Source organism: Taudactylus pleione, unplaced genomic scaffold, assembly GCF_031769625.1.
Source record: "Taudactylus pleione unplaced genomic scaffold, aTauple2 ptg000186l, whole genome shotgun sequence".
In the NCBI taxonomy this organism is placed as follows: domain Eukaryota; kingdom Metazoa; phylum Chordata; class Amphibia; order Anura; family Myobatrachidae; genus Taudactylus; species Taudactylus pleione.
The window spans coordinates 8,716,972-8,735,859 of NW_028284588.1; the positions used below are offsets into that span (position 1 = coordinate 8,716,972).

At 44.2% G+C, this 18,888-nt stretch overlaps 1 protein-coding gene across 1 annotated transcript in view; it reads left to right on the top strand.

The window, feature by feature from the left end:
- Nucleotides 1-18,888, top strand: part of NFX1 (nuclear transcription factor, X-box binding 1) — a 107,122-nt gene that overhangs the window by 49,381 nt on the left and 38,853 nt on the right. The window contains exons 4-7 of the mRNA XM_088476297.1: nt 19-96; nt 205-310; nt 1,662-1,733; nt 15,397-15,536. Coding sequence (XP_088332423.1) covers nt 19-96; nt 205-310; nt 1,662-1,733; nt 15,397-15,536 — 396 coding nt within the window. The remainder of the gene's footprint in view (nt 1-18; nt 97-204; nt 311-1,661; nt 1,734-15,396; nt 15,537-18,888) is intronic.

The window sequence follows — 18,888 nt, forward strand, 5'->3', positions numbered from 1 at the left end:
CTTGTCTGTTCATTTCAGATGGAAACAGTGGTTGGAGGTGCCCTGCCTGTCAAAATGTCTCCCCTCGAGCACCAAGCATATACACTTGCTTTTGTGGTAAGTATGATGTAATATGTTTTGACTACTGCATTATTTGTACATAGAAAATACAATAGGCTAGCTACTTAGATCAACTATCAATAATAATTCCTTCTGTATTTATAGGTAAAATAAACAACCCTGAATGGAACAGAAATGAAATTCCTCATAGTTGTGGTGAGCTTTGTGGGAAGAAACGCTCCGGCCTTGATTGCCCACACACCTGCAATATGTAAGACTTTTCCCTGTCCTATATAGCTATGGTGTGACTCCAGTAACCTCAGTAGGAATGCTTTATTTTATGCTGCCAATGTGGTGCAGCTACATCAGAGAAGTGCTGCACACTGGAGTCATTTAAAAGAATTGTACTGAAATGCTGATTACTAGTGCAACATGCAGAGCTCATTTCCGCTGGCCTGTACAATCAGGGCCAGCTCTAGGGGTGTTCGACCAGTGCGGTCGAACAGGGGCGCCGCCCATAGAGGGCGCCCCCCTCCCTAACATCCCGATTTCAGCGGGACAGTACGGTCCCGCTGTTCCACCCGTGACCTGAAGTGGCCTGTGGGTGGTCAAATCAGGAGGTTGGGGACCCCCACCGCCGCAGCTGTGCTGGACCCCTGGAGTGTGAATCGCCCGGCATCCATTCACTGACTGGAGAGGGCTGTTGGAAGCCCAGCCAGTGATGGAGGGCTGGGCTGTACCCCCAGCCTGACGTTATTTGGAGGCGTGCCATGCGGGCATGCCTCCAACTAACGTCACTTAGGGGGCATGGCCTATGTTAATGAGGCCACACCCTCCCATTTCGGTCACATACGGCTTCGCCACGCGATTACAGGGCGCAGCGTACCGGGCCGGCACAGGGTGCTCAGACCCCTGGAGCCGGCCCTGTGTACAATAATGCAGAGCCCCATGTAAATTGTACAATTAAGGACCATTTTAAAATAGATTATTCTCTATATCTGCCAGCAGCTTGTGGATATGCGGTTAAGTGTGTAATGAGATCAGAGGAAAAGGAAACAAATGTTGAATGCATAGCGAGCAATGTTACATTGGTTGCGGAAATATTCTTGTGCAGAAACCAAAGTAGTATTTTATATAGAACCAGTGATGTGTAATACAAAGGAATAGTTTAACAAAGGTTTAAAGCGCACCTGCCTCCAACTCACAGGTCTGTGTGCTTAACCAATCACATTACATCCACTATGAGGAACATGTGATATTACTAATATTCATAGCGAATTGCATTCTCATAAATATTCCCACAAACATTAACACCAGAATTCTTAAACCCAATACTAATGTGCCATTTGTTTGCCTTGGTAGTGTATCATCAGCAGTAGTCTGTCTGAATTTATATGCTTACCTCCAAACAGCATGCAGTGTATAAGCCTTGGGTTCCCTGACTTGGAGATGCACAGACTCTCAAAGCACCTATATGGTGACTGTAAGGAGTGATAGAATAGATACTAGCTTTACTTGATGTATGAGTGGGGAGAATGTGTTCACTAGTTTTCATGCATCTGTGACTAAGCATCTGTAGAAATGCAATTTGAGATTTGTGTTAATGTCATTGTTTTATTTAGACTCTGTCATCCTGGTCCTTGCCCCTCCTGTCCTGCCTTTGTGACAAAAACCTGTGAATGTGGAAGAACCAGGTAAGTGTGTCAGCTGTAGTATGCTAAACACAGAGGCCATAAATGCAGGTTGTCCTGGGAGAACTGGTAATAAGGTGATGTTTGGAAATAAGGCATATACCTGATCACCCGAGGCTATATTTAGTGTAACTAGTTAAATGGTTCCAAAACTCTGTCCTCAAGGTAACCAAACAGTCCAGGTTTAAGGATATGCATTCCTGACCACAGGTGACTTAATTAGTAACTTAGTCAATTTGATTTATCCAACTGTGCTTAACCATGGATATCTCTAAAACCTGAACTGATGGGGTGCCTTGAGGCCCCCGTTTGAGAACCTCTGCCCTATTATTAGTAGGTCAAGTTCTCACAAGGGAAAATCTGTAGACTGCTGCCATTTCCTTTAGCAGTACATGATGATCCTTGTATGGTTATATAATCATATCTATAATTATAAGATTGGTCCTGATCTAAATTAGATAACCCAAAAATTGGGGAGTGCTTTCCATATACAGTAAATATATAAAATCAAACTTATTACAATAAATAAGATTAATACATCAAATATTCATCTGTGTAAATGGTCCTCCGGATAAAAAACGCATTCATGCTGTCAACACCACAGCTCACAAAGAAATATTTAAAACCATAATTGTTCTATGTACTCCAAAGAGGACCAGGTAAAGTCTTTATAGGCACTTGTTAGCATTGGGTTGATTTAGTCACGGTTAGTCAATCTGTTCATGTTCAAAGCCACTATACATAAGTGGTATACCATCTATTAGTAGTTGAGTAAATTGACTACAAATTTAACTGTTAGACGGTTAGTAAAAAAAAAAAGTCAGCAGGTAATTGTTATATTCCAATAATGGGATGTCACTCTATTCACACAGCCAACATTTGTCTCCTCTAGTCGAGAGAATCACACTGTATACTCTCCCTTTGTTAAAAATGGTCTTCAGTTTATCATGGGGAATGGATGCTTTCTGCAGGTTGGATTGACTGCATTGCGGCAAGTGGTTAAACCCCCAAAGTCTCACAAAGGCAGTGCTAGTAACGGGGACCAGCTAAATACCTGGTCTGACTGGCAGGCGTCCTGTGGCGGTGAGTATGAAGTGGCTGAATTCCGTGCACAGCTGGCTCACTTGCTTCACTCTAGATACCTTTAGGATTAAAATGCATACAGTTGTTTGATGTACTAATAATTGTATTTATTGTTCTAAATTTGTTTTTATATATTTACTGTATATGGACAGTGCTCCTCAATTTTTTGTTTATCTCCTTCATATTTGATGAGGCTCAGCTCCTCGTATTTGCTATCTGCAGTCCGCAACAGAGGTTTATTGAATTTTTAGATGGTTTAAAATTATTTCCACTAGCGCCTTGTTTGTATTTTCTGATCTAAATTAGGTCCTCATGCAATTGCGTGATGACCTAATTGCAGCTGCTGCACGGCAAACTTTAACATGCACGGCACGTGCAGTGGGAGCTTGGGGCCACATGTTAGGTGTGACGTGCATACATGCGTGCAGCAACGAGAGAGAAGAGGACCGGGTACGGGAGGGGGTAAATAAAATAACATGTTTAAATACAAAACAAAGTTCTCAGTTTATTTCTTGATTACCAAGTTATTATTGGTATGAAATCACCCATTATATCTGTCATGCACACACTTAAGGTGCGTACACACTAGGCGATCAGGAAAGACAGTACGATTACGACATCGTAATCGTACCGTCGTTCCTGATCCCCTGTAGTGTCTGCACTGAACGATCAGTTGTTCAGTGCAGGCACTGTCCATCATTCCTGAACATGCCAATCTATCATTATCGTCAGATTGTGCTGCATGTTCAGGCGATGGACAGTGTCGGAAACGACCAGCAGGAGTGCGCATCGCTGGTCGTTTCCGACATACAAGTGCTCGATTACTGAGCGATTGCACGGTTACGATGTCGTAATCGTGCAGTCGCTCAGTAATATCGCCCAGTGTGTACCCACCATTACTCTTTTTTTTTTTTTATTATTTTCAAAAGTACACAGCAGTACAAATTAAAATAAATAAATAAAATAAATGTGAGCATGCATATTAAGGGTGAAGAACTTCCACGTAGCAGTGAGACATAACAGTCAAAACCATGAAAAGCTAATAGGAAGTATCGACATAATCGAACAAAAAAAATACAATAATAAAAAAGGAGGGGAGAGAAAAAATGAACCCAATCAGGTATAAAACCCTAACATAACAGAAATAAAATATACATATGACTGGGAGTGAAAAATAAGGTAAAGAGGGAAATGGGAAGGGGGGGGAGAATCCACAGGTGCGTCATTGTCGTTGAGAGCCCAAGTTATCTATAAAATTTATCAACTCTACTTGCAATAGTAGGCAGGGTCGCTCTCCTGTCATAATACAGTAATTTTAAAAGTAAACGCTCAACAGAACCTAAAAATGGGGGGATTTAACGTCCAATTTTGCATGATAACTTTTTTGCCACCATTACAATAGTAGTAAGTAAGGGAAGAATCGCTCGTTTATGGGCACCTAGAGACCAGTTGTCAAAATTAGAACATACAGAGCCAACGGGTCTGCACGTAATTGCAAATAGAGCAGGTCAGTAGTAAAAGAGATGACTTTGCCCAAAAATGTACGTAGTTTTCCACATTCCCATAAGTTATGACAAATAGTAGCTGAGGCAAAACGACATTTGGGACATTGACCCGATTCCTCTGCAATCATACGTTGTCTTTGAGCTTGTGAAATAAGGATTTTGTGCAAAACCTTGACATGTGTCTCTTGTAATGAGACGGAAGAAAGGTGACAGAGTGTTGTATCATAGTATTTAATAAGGGGTGCGTGATTTTTTTAATGAGGGTATTAAATATTTCCAACTGTTTACCATAGATGACCAAAAGCACAAACTTGCTCTTAAACCCTTAAAGAAAGAAATAAGTTGCAAGATCAGTATATTTAAAACCTGCAACCTTCATATGTAGTACACCTCGCTTTTTACTAAACTAGTAAATTCCATCCATATTGGCAATAATACATATGCATTTAGAAAAGCAAGCATTACTTTATCAGTATTGTATATCTTCCCTTTATATTTCCTCCCACCATTGCTATTCATATGAAAGCTCAGTAATACTGCTGCGTTTTTTAAATCCGTATTTCAAAATGCTTCTTTATAATCAATTTGATAACAGTTTATAGAGCGCTCGACATTCATGCTGTCTCCCCATGTAATGACCATATGGAGAATATGTGAATTTGTTTCCCTTGGCATCCTAACACTGACATATGATGGTGTAATGAGTAATATGGCAATATAATTAACATGTTTTTGTCAATTCTCAAAGGAGACTTTGAAATTGTAAAGTATCTTAATAGCCCCATACTTACATTGTTAGCAAGTGTTCAACAGTTAGTACTTAAAAATGTATGTATATATTGGCTTAATAACCCCCTATATACTTCATCCTTTCAAATATTCAGTCTTGAAATACAGTAGAAAAAAGCATAGAATTTAGCATTCTTAAGTATGTTTGTCTGTTCAACAAATGGCTTACTCATCACTCTGCAGAATGCACAGCTTTCTGCTCTAATACTCCACAAATGAAAGAAAAACTATTGCAAATTTGGAGAATACATGAAAATTGCAATTATTTTCTTTTTTTGCCAAACAGTTTTTATTGTATAAAGAAGTCCTATATCCTTGGCGATATGTACAGAACATGAAATGAGAGGAACTAGATATGGAACCCCGCGACACATAGATGCATATGTTTTAAAAAAATATATATTTTAGAATTTCTTCATCCACTAGGGGACACTGGAGTCTCATAACACTGGGGTATAGATGTGTGCTAATTGGGAGCTGGCACGTTAAATTTAGAAAGAGAGTGACTAGCTCCTCCCCCTCTATACCCCTCTACAAGCCAGTCCGTATTATGCCCAAGGGAGCTGGTCTTACTATGGGCTTCTCCTTACAGGCATAGTTTAGTTTAATATAGTTAAAGAAAATGCGGATACAAGCATTGAGGACGTGACAGGCAGCTATTGCCCCTGCCTGTCTGCGACGTTGGAGCTGCCAGGGGGACCCTATCACAGCTGCTTGCGGCTTACGCAAGGGTCCTCGGTTACAGAGACCACTGTTTCCGTGGTTGACCAGGATGCGCTGCATGCAGTGCATATCGCAGTCCCCCATTAGCCTCACTGGCAGCCTTGGCAGTTACTGTGAGTATAGCCTGGCTCCCCGATTAGCGGGGTTGCCAGACACACAAAACGGCGGTGTTTGCTAGCAGGGCAGTCCGCAGAGTGCCGTATACATCCCTGCGCTAGACATTTAAGATTGGCGCCATAGCGGGGGAGGGGGGGGCGGAGTCTAACGCTGAGTTCTTATTCTTGCTTTCAGCTGCCTCGGCCAGAAGCAGAGCCGACTGCCATTTCATGCTGCTGCTAGCTGCGCTGAACAACAGCGCTGAGACAGCCTACCCAGGATTCGTGAGTGTATCACTGGGGTGTAGGCAATATAGGAGCACAGTGTAAATATTACTGCTGTGATTATACACAGCACTTTTGGCTTTTCCAACAGTGCTGTTTGGGCGGGTGTGGCCCTCACCCCTCTCTGCCCTTATCTCCTTCCTCTCTATATAATATATCAGTGTCTATTCTTACACTGTCCTCTACATTGCTGTATTGTTTGTATGTCAGTGTTTGTGTACCATGGCTGGAAGGGGATCAAAGGCTTCACAAAAGTCCTTTTCTTGCAAGAACTGTGCAGAAAAGTTTACACAGGGACAATCCTCTAGCTCTCTGCTATGTGACAAATGTGATTCAGAGTCTCAGGCTCAAGGATCACCCCAGACACAGGAACAACTGACTTGGGCGGCGCAGTTCACTTCTGTTATGTCACACCTGTCTGAAGAGCTGGAGGCTTCTCGTAAAGAAAGGGCGGTTTCCAAATCTCAGACGTCTACTATTCTCCCCCTGAACCAGCCTGGGCTCGTTCACTAGCTAAATCAGTGGAGGGGCTCACAAAAGCCATGACATCCCGCTTCCCTTCCGTGGGGACTTCCCCCACAGGTTCCCAAGAAGAGGCTGTTACTCTCAGTCCTACAGTCGGTTGACTCTGAGGATGAGGATATGCCATCTCTAGATGAGGGCGAGTTTCATGGTTCCGAGGAGGAACAGCTCCCGGAGGATCCGGAAACTTTGTCCCAGGGCATAGAAGTGTTGATTTTAGCAATCCGCCAGGTGTTAAACGTGGAGGAAGAGGACCAAGGTTCTGCTTGGCCGTCTCTCTTTAGTAAAATGCAAGGACAGGCTGCCTCCTTTCCTGCTTAAGAGGAGCTGGATTCTATCCTCACCTCTGCTTGGAAACACCCAGATAAACAGTTCCAGGTATCCCGTAGACTTGTCCTCTTATCCTTTTCCTACAGACAGCAGGAAGCTATGTGAGACACCACCCTCGGTAGATCCCTCAGTGTCTCGTCTGTCCAAAAAGACGGTTCTGCCAGTACCAGGGGCCATTTCCTTAAAAGAAGCGTCGGACAGGAAGTTGAACACCCTAAAGTCCATCTACACAGTAGCGGGTGTGATTCTTCGCCCTGTGCTAGTAGGCTGCTGGGTCAACAAGGCGATTGAAGCCTGGGCTAGACAGCTATCCGAAGGATTACGGACAGGACTCCCAGCTGAGGATCTTATTCATTTAGCAGAACAGATCAGGGAGTCTGCTGCTTATCTGGGCGAGGCGTCAAAAGAGATCTGTAATCTCGCCTCTAGGTCTTCTGCTCTAGCAGTATCGGCCCGGAGAGCTCTTTGGCTGTGACAGAGGCAGGCTGATGCAGAATCAAAGATGGCGGTGGACCTACTGCCATTCAACGGTTGCGTCCTGTTTGGGGTAAGTCTACTTATCTCCCCTCAGCTGCTCCGGCTACCCGTAAACCTTCAGGACCATCCTTTTGTGCCCCAGGAAGACTCAGAGGCCGTTCCAGGGGAGGACCTACCATTTCTCGTGGCTCCAGAGGCAGGGTAGAGCCACAGCAACCTCTACACACCAGGACAATAAGCCCTCTGCCAAACCCAGTGTATGACTGGTTTCCCTCTCATCTGGGGACCCCAGGGTGGGAGCTTGTCTTCGAGATTTCAGGATGGTGTGGACACAATCCTGTCCGGACGTCTAGGCCCGGGACCTCATCACCCAGGGGTACAAACTTGATTTCCAGATCCAACCACCACCTCGGTTTTTCACCACAGGTTTGCCAGTTTCCAACAACAGAAGGGTAGTGATACAAGAAGCTGTAAACAAACTTCTGACCCCTCAAGTGTTGGTACAGGTCCCCACACATCAGCTAAAGCAGGGTTCTACTCCACCTTGTTCGTGGTTCAGTCGGACGGATCGGTCAGACCTTTTCTGAACCTGAAGGATCTCAATCCCTACCTGAGAGTATTCAAGTTCAAGATGGAGTCCCTCCCATTGTCATTGCAGGGCTCAAGGAAAATGAGATTCTGGTGTCTTTGGACATAAAAGATGTCTACCTACACCTTCCCATCTGACCGCCTCATCAAGCGTTCCTACGATCGCCATTCGGGACTCTCTCATTTTCAATTCCAGGCCTTACCCTTCGGCCTGTCTTCGGCTCCCAAGGTCATGGCTGTGATGACTGCTCTCCTTCGGACTCAGGGAGTCACGATTGTCCCTTACCTGGAAGATCCCCTCCTGAAAGCTCCTTCCAGGAACCAATTATTACAAAATATACTGGTGACTCACAGGCTCCTCATACGACACGGGTGGATCCTGAATTTTCTCAAGTCCCATCTGCAGCTAACACAGAGGCTTCAATTTCTGGGAATGATTTTGGACACTGTAGGTCAGAAGGTCTTCCTTCCTCAGGAAAAAGCAACTTCCATTTAGGAGATGGTGCTGCTGATCTTACAACAGTATCGGTGCACCTGTGCATACGACTCCTCTAGAAGATGGGTGCGACCTTCGAGGCCATACCATACGGCCGTTTCCACTCCAGGCCTTTTCAACTGGACCTCCTCTCTCAGTGGTGGGGATCCCATTTATTCCTTCACCAGCAAGTGAAGCTGCCCCCTAGAATTCTGATATCTCTTCTATGGTGGCTGAATTCCTCTCACCTGTTGGAGGGCAAGAGGTTCAGTTTGTGGAATTGGATTCTCCTCACCACAGACGCGAGTCTGAGAAGGTGGGGGGGCAGTGACTCTAAAGAAACATTTCCAGGGCCGCTGGACCCCACTGGAAATGAGACTGCCCATAAACATCTTTGAATTACGGGCATTGTTTTATGCTCTTCAACTAGCACATCATCGAGCAGTCAGAGTCCAGTCAAACAACGCCACGGTGGTGGCGTACATAAACCGACAGGGCGGCACCAGAAGTCGGGCGGCAATGGCAGAAGTAAGCCGCATTCTACTCTGGGTAAAGGAATTCGCCGTGGTAATATCAGCAATATTCATTCCAGGTGTGGAAAATTGGGAGGCCGACTACCTCAGTCGTCAGGATGTTCATCCCAGGGAGTGGGCGCTCCATCCCCAGGTGTTTTAACAGCTTGTTCAGAGGTGGGACCTCCCACAAGTCGACCTCATGGCATCCAGACACAATCATCAACTGCCTCTATACTGCTCTCGAAAAAAGAGTCCCGGAGGCTGTGGCAGTTGACGCACTCATCACCCTGGCAGGCATTTCCGATTTGTTTACCTGTTTCCGACGATTCCTCTTCTGCCTCGACTTCTGCAATGCATCAAGAGGGAAAGGGCCATGGTTCTCTTAGTGTCTCCAGATTGTCCCCGAAGAACTTTGTATTCCAACCTATGTCTACTGCTGATAGACTATCCGTGGCCTTTGCCGCTGCGAGAGGATCTCCTGCGACAGGGTCCTTTCGTCTATCCAGACTTAAGGCGGCTATGTTTGACGGCATGGCTGTTGAAAGGGCTATCTTAAGAAAAAAGGGGATCCCATCTACTGTGATTCCCTACATGCTCCGGGCCCAGAAGGACGTCACTTTAAAATACTGCCACTGTATTTGGAAGGCTTATGTGTTTTGGTGTGAACAGTGGGGATCGCCTCCTACAGCGTTCAAGGTGTCCAGGCTCCTACTTTTTTTGCAAGCAGGATTCTCAGATGGCCTACGTCTTGGATCCCTGAAGGTTCAGGTTTCAGTGCTGTCCATTTTCTTCCAGCAGAGACTGGCCTTTCTCCGGGATGTTCAGACTTTTCTCCGGTGGGTTATCAGTTTACAACATCCCTTTATTCCTCCCACGGCTCCGTGGTATTTGGATCTTGTTCTCTCTTCTCTGTTTGAACCATTACAGACAGTTGAAATACCTATCATGGAAGGTGGTTCTTCTCTTAGCCTTGGCTTCCGCCAGGTGAGTGTCGGACCTTGGGGCTCTTTCCTGTCGCCCTCCCTACTTGGTATTCCATGCGGATAGGGCTGAACTCTGGCCCTGATTCAGAGCCGGATGCTCTGACAGAGTCTCGCTCTGAATCAGGGCGGTCCTTCTTAATTTTTAGAGCGGCCTTCTGGCCACTCGTATAGCTGTGGGTGACAACCCACAGCTATAGCGAGCGGCCAGGAAGATGGTCGCGATGGTCAAGACCATCGCAACCATCGGGCTTGCGACTAGACCCTTGTGGTAGGGTCTCGTTGCCGCAAGCCCTGGAGTGCTTTCGGCTCTATCAGAGCCAAAGGCACTCCCACTGACATCACTTGTGATGTCAGTGGGGCCGGCCCCAGACGGTAGGCGTTCCCATGGGAACGCCTCCGTCTGGGCAGCCACACCCCCGGCATGCCCACCAAAGGGGGCGTGCTGTCACTCACCATCGACAGCACGCCCCCTTTGGTACGAGACCCGGAGCGACGGCTTGCCCGTCGCTATCCGGGTCTTTCGCATACGCACGACGGACCCGGCTCCGTCGTGCGCATCGACACTGGGCCAACATCGACCCGCTTGCGAGCGCTCACGAGCGGGTCTGAATCAGGCCCTCTGTACGCAGATGGCATTCCTTCCTAAGGTGGTATCTGTGTTCTACATAAATCAACCTATTGTGGTGCCAGTTCTTCCAGAGGACACTCCAGCTTCCAGATCCCTGGACGTCATTAGAGCCCTCAGGATCTATGTGGATATGTTTGCATCTCTCAGGAAAACAGATTCCCTGTTTGTCCGGTATGATGTCGCTCGTCCTGGTTGGCTGGCTTCCAAGCAGACTATTGCACGCTGGATCCGTCTGACCATCAGGCAAGCCTATGTGGCCTCCTCAAAGGAACCTCAGGCTTCCATCACGGCGCATTCCACACGCTTTGTGAGTTCCTCACGGGCGGCTTCCCGCGGGGTTTCCATAGCTCAACTTTGTCGTGCGGCCAGTAGGTCGGGCCGACATACAGTACCTATTGTCAAATTTTATCGTTTTGATACATTCTCAGTATGGCCGTTCTGTTTTGCAGCGTTCTCGGCACTCTTCCACCCAGGATGGGAGCTCAGGGACGTCTTCACTGTTATGAGACTCCAGTGTTCCCTAGTGGATGAAGGAGAAAACAGGATTTTGGTACTTACCGATAAATCCCTTTCACCGATTCCACAGGGGACACTGGACACCCATCCGGCGTTGTTCCTTCCTGCCATGGTTGATTGTCATTATAAGTTATGACTGGTGGTTTTCTTTGTTCAACTGTGTGTTGCAACCTGTTTACACATGTTGTGTTGTTTTTTGTCATTATGTGTACTTGCTTCACCTCCTCCTCTGCAGTTTGTTTCTTTCCAGCTCTCCTCGGGCAGAGTTTCCTGACACTGGCTTGTAGGGGGGTATAGAGGGGGCGAAGCTAGTCACTCTTTCTAAATTTAAAGTGCCAGCTCCCGGTTAGCACACATCTATACCCCACTGTTATGAGACTCCGGTGTCCCCTGTTGAATCGGAGAAAGTGATTTATCGGTTAGTAACAAAATCCTGTTTTTGTATCACATAGCATATATGTACTAAATCAGACATCAGAGATATCACAGGACATGCAACTAAAAAAGCAAAAAGAAGGGAAAGGAAGGAAGGCAGGGAAAAATAATAGGGGGATGGAAGGGGAAAGGGGGTCGCAAAATTATGGGTCCAGTCCGTATCATATGGAAGGTGTTGGCGGAGTGGTCCCTTATCGAACCATCAATCGTATAGCAGAATGTATATACCAAGTCGTGGGGGGAGAAGAAGCTACAGCAGTACCCAAGAATGAGGCGTAAAGAGAGGACTCTTTAAATTCCAACCATGGCATCCCAAGTGGCTGAAAAGTCTGTAAACTGGCCAGAGGAGAAGGAGATGATATCCTACATATCCATGAAATGTTCAATTCTCTTAAAACAGGCTGGAGGGGAACTTTCGATGGGCGGGGCACCTGGAGTGGCCGATATTTATTTATTTGAGCTCCGGACCATGCTGCATAGAATTGAGATCTAACAGTGGATTTACTCCAGGATTATCTCAGTACTGCAGCCCATACCTATTCTTTTACACTTGGCTTTAATTTTACCCGGGTCCCGAGTCTGGAGACGCTCGTATCGTACCAGAGTCCAGCCTGAAGATTTTCAGGCGTGTATGACCACCCGCAGCCATCTTGGAGCACGACCATCGGGGAGTACTTGCAGGTCTTTCCCGCTGCACTGCTCTTTACCTCAGTTATATACACTGCTCGGACTTACTCTAATACTAAAACCCTGCTGCTTGCAGCCATATTCCTATATTGCATTCGTGTTACTGGATTTTTCTGCCCGAACGTGGTCTCAGTTTACTGCTGGATACGATTGAGGTGCCTCTTGAATTTCTGTGCTAGTCACTAATCGCAACCCAAACTCTATTGAAAATGGATATGGAGTTTGTTACTCGCTTGGCCTGTGATTTTCATACTTTGATAATCATTTTCACCGCATGTTGTCTCGTTTGGAACTTTCATGGATTCAACTGCTCCTCCATCTCATGCGACTGTGAATTTGTTACTTGCTGAAATGCCTAGACATACGGCTTTATCTCCTTGGTGAGTGGAACTTTTGAATACCCCTACATTTAATCTCCTTGACATTTGGATGGAATATGTTTCTCCTCCTAAACAATTGGACAATATGTTTTTTGCTTTTTATTCATTACAGGCTGCGCATAACATTGTGGGGATGCCTTTGGTGTGGGCTTTACAATGGCTACCTAGGAGATTACTACTTAAAATGTTTCTGTTGGATTCTGCTTTCCGCAGTTCTCAGTCTACCCCACCAGAATTTACTTCATGGTTATTGTTTATGTAGCAATTTATTTTGCCCCCCCCCCACCAAGTTAGTTCTGCTTGTGTTTTGGGCCCTTATAGGGGCAATTACATGAAGATGTGGTTAGTAATTCCAGTTTTCTTGCTTCGCTCCTGCTAATCATGTTTTCATGATGCACACAATGTCTCTGGTTTATGATTCGTCTGCAGCCCTTCATACTAAAAGGAATTTTCATGATTTTATCTCTGACCTCTTTGAGTGAGGGGCTGCATATGACGCTCTTATCCTTATAGTTTTATTGAGCCGTTCTCTGTTTTTCAATATAAGTAATTTAATGATAGGTTATGTTTGTTCTTGTCCTATTTTTTGTCTATGGCTCACTAGGCTTATTTAGCTGATTTCCAATATTTGCTTGTGTATGCACAGATAGATAAGTTAATTTTAACTTTGTACTTCCTCAAGCCTTGCCATTTAAATAATGTTTTTCTTATTCCATTTGTGACAACAGAAGTTCTCTCTTGTTTTATTGTACCTTCAGTTTATTGGTGCATAGTCCACACATTATGGATCATTTAATAATAGTCTACAGTTTACCCTTCATCATAATACATAGATGGGACTTCTTTATTATATAGCACCTACAATTTTATTTCTTTAAAATCTGTTAGCTCCTATTGGTGCATAGTTTAAAGCCTATAGATAATTTGACATGAGTTCGATGTTTGTTTTTTATCCATGGGCTGCAGCTCCCCATTATGGTTGTGAAATTTCGAAAAAATTGGAGTTTGAGGCATTTCATTATTGCATTGTTGAAAAAGGACATATGTTCAATGTACACTAGTTTATGTTTTTCATATGAAAATCTGTCTCTCTGGGCCTGATTCAGACCCGCTCGCTAGATACGTTCGCTCGCACGATGCATATGCAAATTTGGGAAGGCAGGTGATCGCACGGCGAGGCATTAGTACGCCCACTATGTCTTGGCGTGCGATCACTTTGTGTATGCAGACGCCCGCCAGCCTGTCTTAAGACGCCCACTTGCGCACATCATCTCCAGGAAGTGTATGCAACCATCGGTCCATCGGATGTGATTGCATCGCTTGTGGCTGACCATACGCTACTGCAAGCACTTCAGGGGGTGGCTGCACAAACTGAGGCATTCCCCAAGGAATACCTGCCATTTGTGGGCGGCCCTACTGACATCACACGTGATGTCAGTAGTAAACTTCCTGCTCTATTAGAGCAGGAAGTTCACTGGGGCTTGCGGTGGATGATACCCTACCACAAGGGTCTCGTCGCAAGCCCGATGGTCGCCAGGCCACCCGCACAAGCTGTGGGTGGTCACCCACAGCTGTGCAAGTGGCGTGGAGGCCGTATAAGAATAAAAAAAAAGGGACGCCCTGATTCAGGGTTGCGCAAGTGTGCATATGGGTCCGATGTTACCGATTGTTTCGCTATGTTGCCCTAGTATATGGATGTGAGTAAGGGAAAGTGGGCGTCCTTATGTCAGGCTGCGATCACAATGTGAATGCAATAATTTAAATAGCACCGCTGATATTAGCAACTGTGGTGCGTGCGTATAAGCAGAATTGCTATCCGCAGTGAATCAGGCCCTCGGACTGCTACTGTATCTTCTCAGACTTAGTTGATCCATGTCCAAACTGGAGGGAGAGGTGGGGAGACATTGGTGATCACATGTTTTGTTTTTTTTTCCATCGCAAGTAAAATTAATACAGTGATGAGCTGTATAAAATCATCAGGTGAGTAAAACACACATCCATTATTCAGGGAATATGTAGAACCTGTGGCTTATTGGAGCAGATCAACATCAATGTGTGCAATATGAAGTAATTACCAGTGCTGGTGGGCCACTATTATTGAAAAAAAAGCCCTCCCCCACATGTATTTTATATGGTGTTATTCTTTTAGCAATACCCCTACCTTACATAAAGGTGTTACATTGTGCTCATTTTTCTGCATTAACACCGCCGCTCACATCTTATATTACAGTCTGTCCAGTGCTCATGTACAGCTCTGTTGCAGGGACTGGACTGTTTGTGAGTCCTCCAGTGCAACGCGTTCATGGTGTGATCAGGTTTCAGATAAGGAGTGGTACTACTGAGATATTTTATTTGCTACAAGAAGATAATATCAAGGGTTGAGAGTGCAAAAGTGGACAATGCCTTAAATATGTGCTACTTTCTACCAGACCGCAGCATAAAAGTTAATAATCATTTGGTTATTCATTTAAAAAAATATATCTGGAGTTTCCTTGTAAGTAAACAGCCAATTCATTATCTTAGTTAATGGCACAATACCTCCCTTTATCACTGCATTTTGCTTTTATACAAGTAGTATTTCACATTTAGTTTTTAATATTTTATGTCGAAAGTTACTGCACCTGATAATAACACTGTATTTTTCTCATAGTCAATCTGTTCGATGTGGGCAGTCTTCTACTATGCACTGTGCAAATGTTTGTGGGAATCCATTGAACTGTGGCGAGCACAACTGTAATCAGGTGTGTCATGCGGGGAAGTGCCAGCCTTGCCAAGAAAGTATACACCAAGGTAGGAAATGTTGCTTTCATGTTTTCTACTTAGACATAAATCCTTATCTTGTGAGTTTAAAGGTTCTGCAGTTACATTTGGACTATCTTGAACCTGCAAACATTAAAATGGTACCCATTTTGACTTTCATTTGTAACATTTCAATTGATATTGCTATGCTTTTTTTTGTTATGTTACTTTTTTTAGGCTATTAAATAAGTTCATTTTCATAATTTTCTGTGTGTGTGTACGTGTGTGCATATATATGTGTGTATGTGAATATGTATTACCTAGAGGCGTCGGGATTGTAACCTGGTCGAGATTCTGACCGCTGGCTGCCCGTACACATCCCAGTAAAATAATTTTTTATTTTATAATAAATATATATATATATATATATATATATATATATATATATATATATATATATATATATATATATATATTTATTTATTATAAAATAAAAATTTATTTTACTGGGATGTGTACGGGCAGCCAGCGGTCAGAATCTCGACCAGGTTACAATCCCGACGCCTCTAGGTAATTGACCCAAGCCTAACCCTCTCTCCCCGGTACCTAAACTCCCCTCCCCCTAATAACTACCCCCTAACCCTGCTACTTACATTCAGGATCCCGGCGCTGGTATTCTGATAAGTGTCAGGATCATTCTGATAAGTCTCGGAATTCTGGCATCCGCATTCTGAATGCCGGAATCCCCGCTGTCTGGATTCTGAACTTATCCCATGGGTTCAAATTAAAATTCTACTAATTAAAATATAACCAACATTTAAAGCAATAAAACATAAATCATTAATTTCATATAATCATCATAAGTCAATGATTTAATTACAATAATAAGGCTGTGCTAGGCAAATTAAAGTGCATACAATGATAAATAAGTAGCAAGTATGAAACAAATGGAGAGGAAGTAAGGTACAAATTATATATTATATCGTTTCTAGAAATCAGAATTTTCTGATGTATCAATATAGCATTCAGGTCGCTATACTCTCTCTCTCTATCTATATCTATATCTATATATGTGAGTCCCTTAGATGTTTTTAGTGGATCTCTCCAAAAATTGCTTATATCCAGCTGGTATAAATTACAAAACATAAATACAGTACACAACTATGGGAACGTGGTTACTTGAAATAGCTATTCATGTTGGAACAAACCGGAATCAGTCTTATTTAGTACCTATATTGTTATGATCTAAAGAGAAACCAAATGATACTATATAAGAATAAACTTTATAATATAATTGGCAAGACATATTAAACTCAACAGTCTATAACTAAATGTCCATGCCTAATTTACATAAAACTCCAACATTGTAAATAACGAAAGAAAACTATTAAAGAACAACACTTTGTTTAAACCGTTTGGTCTCCAAAAATAAAAATTAAACAATCTATCCATTATTAGAGTACAAATGGATAGATTGTTTAATTATTATGTGTTTGAATGAACTTCATAACACAGGGTTAGGGAACATCAGGCCCGGGGGCCGTATAATGTCCCCGAAATAATTTGGTCTAGCCCTCTGAGCTTTTTTCTGCTAGCCTCATCTGGTTAGCATTGTGCCTAGAATGGCACCCTGCAGCCAGGATCTATGCAGCAGTGCCGCCTGGGGTGTCCTGAGGACGCTTCAGACATCACCGCTGCCCTCACAGTTCCCCGGAGCATCCTCATTATGCTTCGGGCATTGCTTTAATCACTGGGGATTGTGGCCCTGCACCCATGTGATATCACACGAAGGGGGCGTGGCCTGCACCGGGCCCGCAAATGTTGTATATATCAAAATGGCCCTCGGCAGAAAAAAGGTTTCCCACCCCTGGCATAACATGTGCAGGATTAATAATATTCCCAACAAGGCATACCATTTTGAAAAATAATCTATGCGTCAGTTGAGGGGATAGCTGTGTTTTTTGATCCCAGGATGTGGAAAATCTGTTGATTAGAATCCCCTATCTCTAGACTATTAAATGCTTTCTGTAGTATAGATTGTTATTGTTTAGTGATTACCAGACAATAACTATTAAGGAATCACCATGTTTGAAAGAGGGGACCCATTTTCAATCAAGGTTTTTCCTGAGTTTTGTAGGTGCCAGGATAGGGAAACACGTACGTGTTAAATGCTCTCCTCGTTATTCATCTCTGCTAGTATTTCTGCACTGCTGGTTGATATTGTCTAGTGATCACCAGATAATAACCACAAAGGGAATGCTGCTCCTCAAAATAAGGATTTCTCTAAGTTTATTGAAGCCAGGATGATAGATTCCCCCATCCCTGGACGATTTCTGCATTACATGGGTTGTGTCTGGCGACTTTGGGAATCTTCTTCTTTAAAACGAGGATACTACAGGTGCCAGGAGAGAGAGAGGAAATGAGCGAGTGGGGAAATGAGCGAGTGGGGAAATGAGCGAGTGGGGAAATGAGCGAGTGGGGAAATGAGCGAGTGGGGAAATGAGCGAGTGGGGAAATGAGCGAGTGGGGAAATGAGCGAGTGGGGAAATGAGCGAGTGGGGAAATGAGCGAGTGGGGAAATGAGCGAGTGGGGAAATGAGCGAGTGGGGAAATGAGCGAGTGGGGAAATGAGCGAGTGGGGAAATGAGCGAGTGGGGAAATGAGCGAGTGGGGAAATGAGCGAGTGGGGAAATGAGCGAGTGGGGAAATGAGCGAGTGGGGAAATAGGGAGAGAGGGAGAGAGGGAGAGAGGGAATGAGAGGGAGAGAGGGAATGAGAGGGAGAGAGGGAATGAGAGGGAGAGAGACAATGAGAGGGAGAGAGACAATGAGAGGGAGAGAGACAATGAGAGGGAGAGAGACAATGAGAGGGAGAGAGACAATGAGAGGGAGAGAGACAATGAGAGAGAGAGAGACAATGAGAGAGAGAGAGAGAGAGACAATGAGAGAGAGAGAGAGACAATGAGAGAGAGAGAGAGAGAGACAATGAGAGAGAGAGAGAGACAATGAGAGAGAGAGAGAGAGAGACAATGAGAGAGAGAGAGAGAGAGACAATGAGAGAGAGAGAGAGACAAAGAGAGAGAGAGAGAGCAAACTTTTAATGCTCTTCTCTATTTTCTGGCTTTTAAAAATGTCTGCAATGTGTATCCCGGAATGGGCAGATCTTAATGACATGGTGGACTGATGTGTTATCAAGCCCTGTTCCTTCCTGTGCCCGACTGACAGCAATTATGGGGGGCTTTTATGTCTTTAGTAGTAAAAGGGTTCAGAAGCTTATTCCTTAATCCAATGTTTCAGCGTTCTATTTAAAAATTTTAAATTTCTGAATGTTGTAACTAGACATAAGTTTCTGATATTTAATATAATAAGTCCTTGTGTGCCCCCTTCCCTGGAGCCTGTGTGTG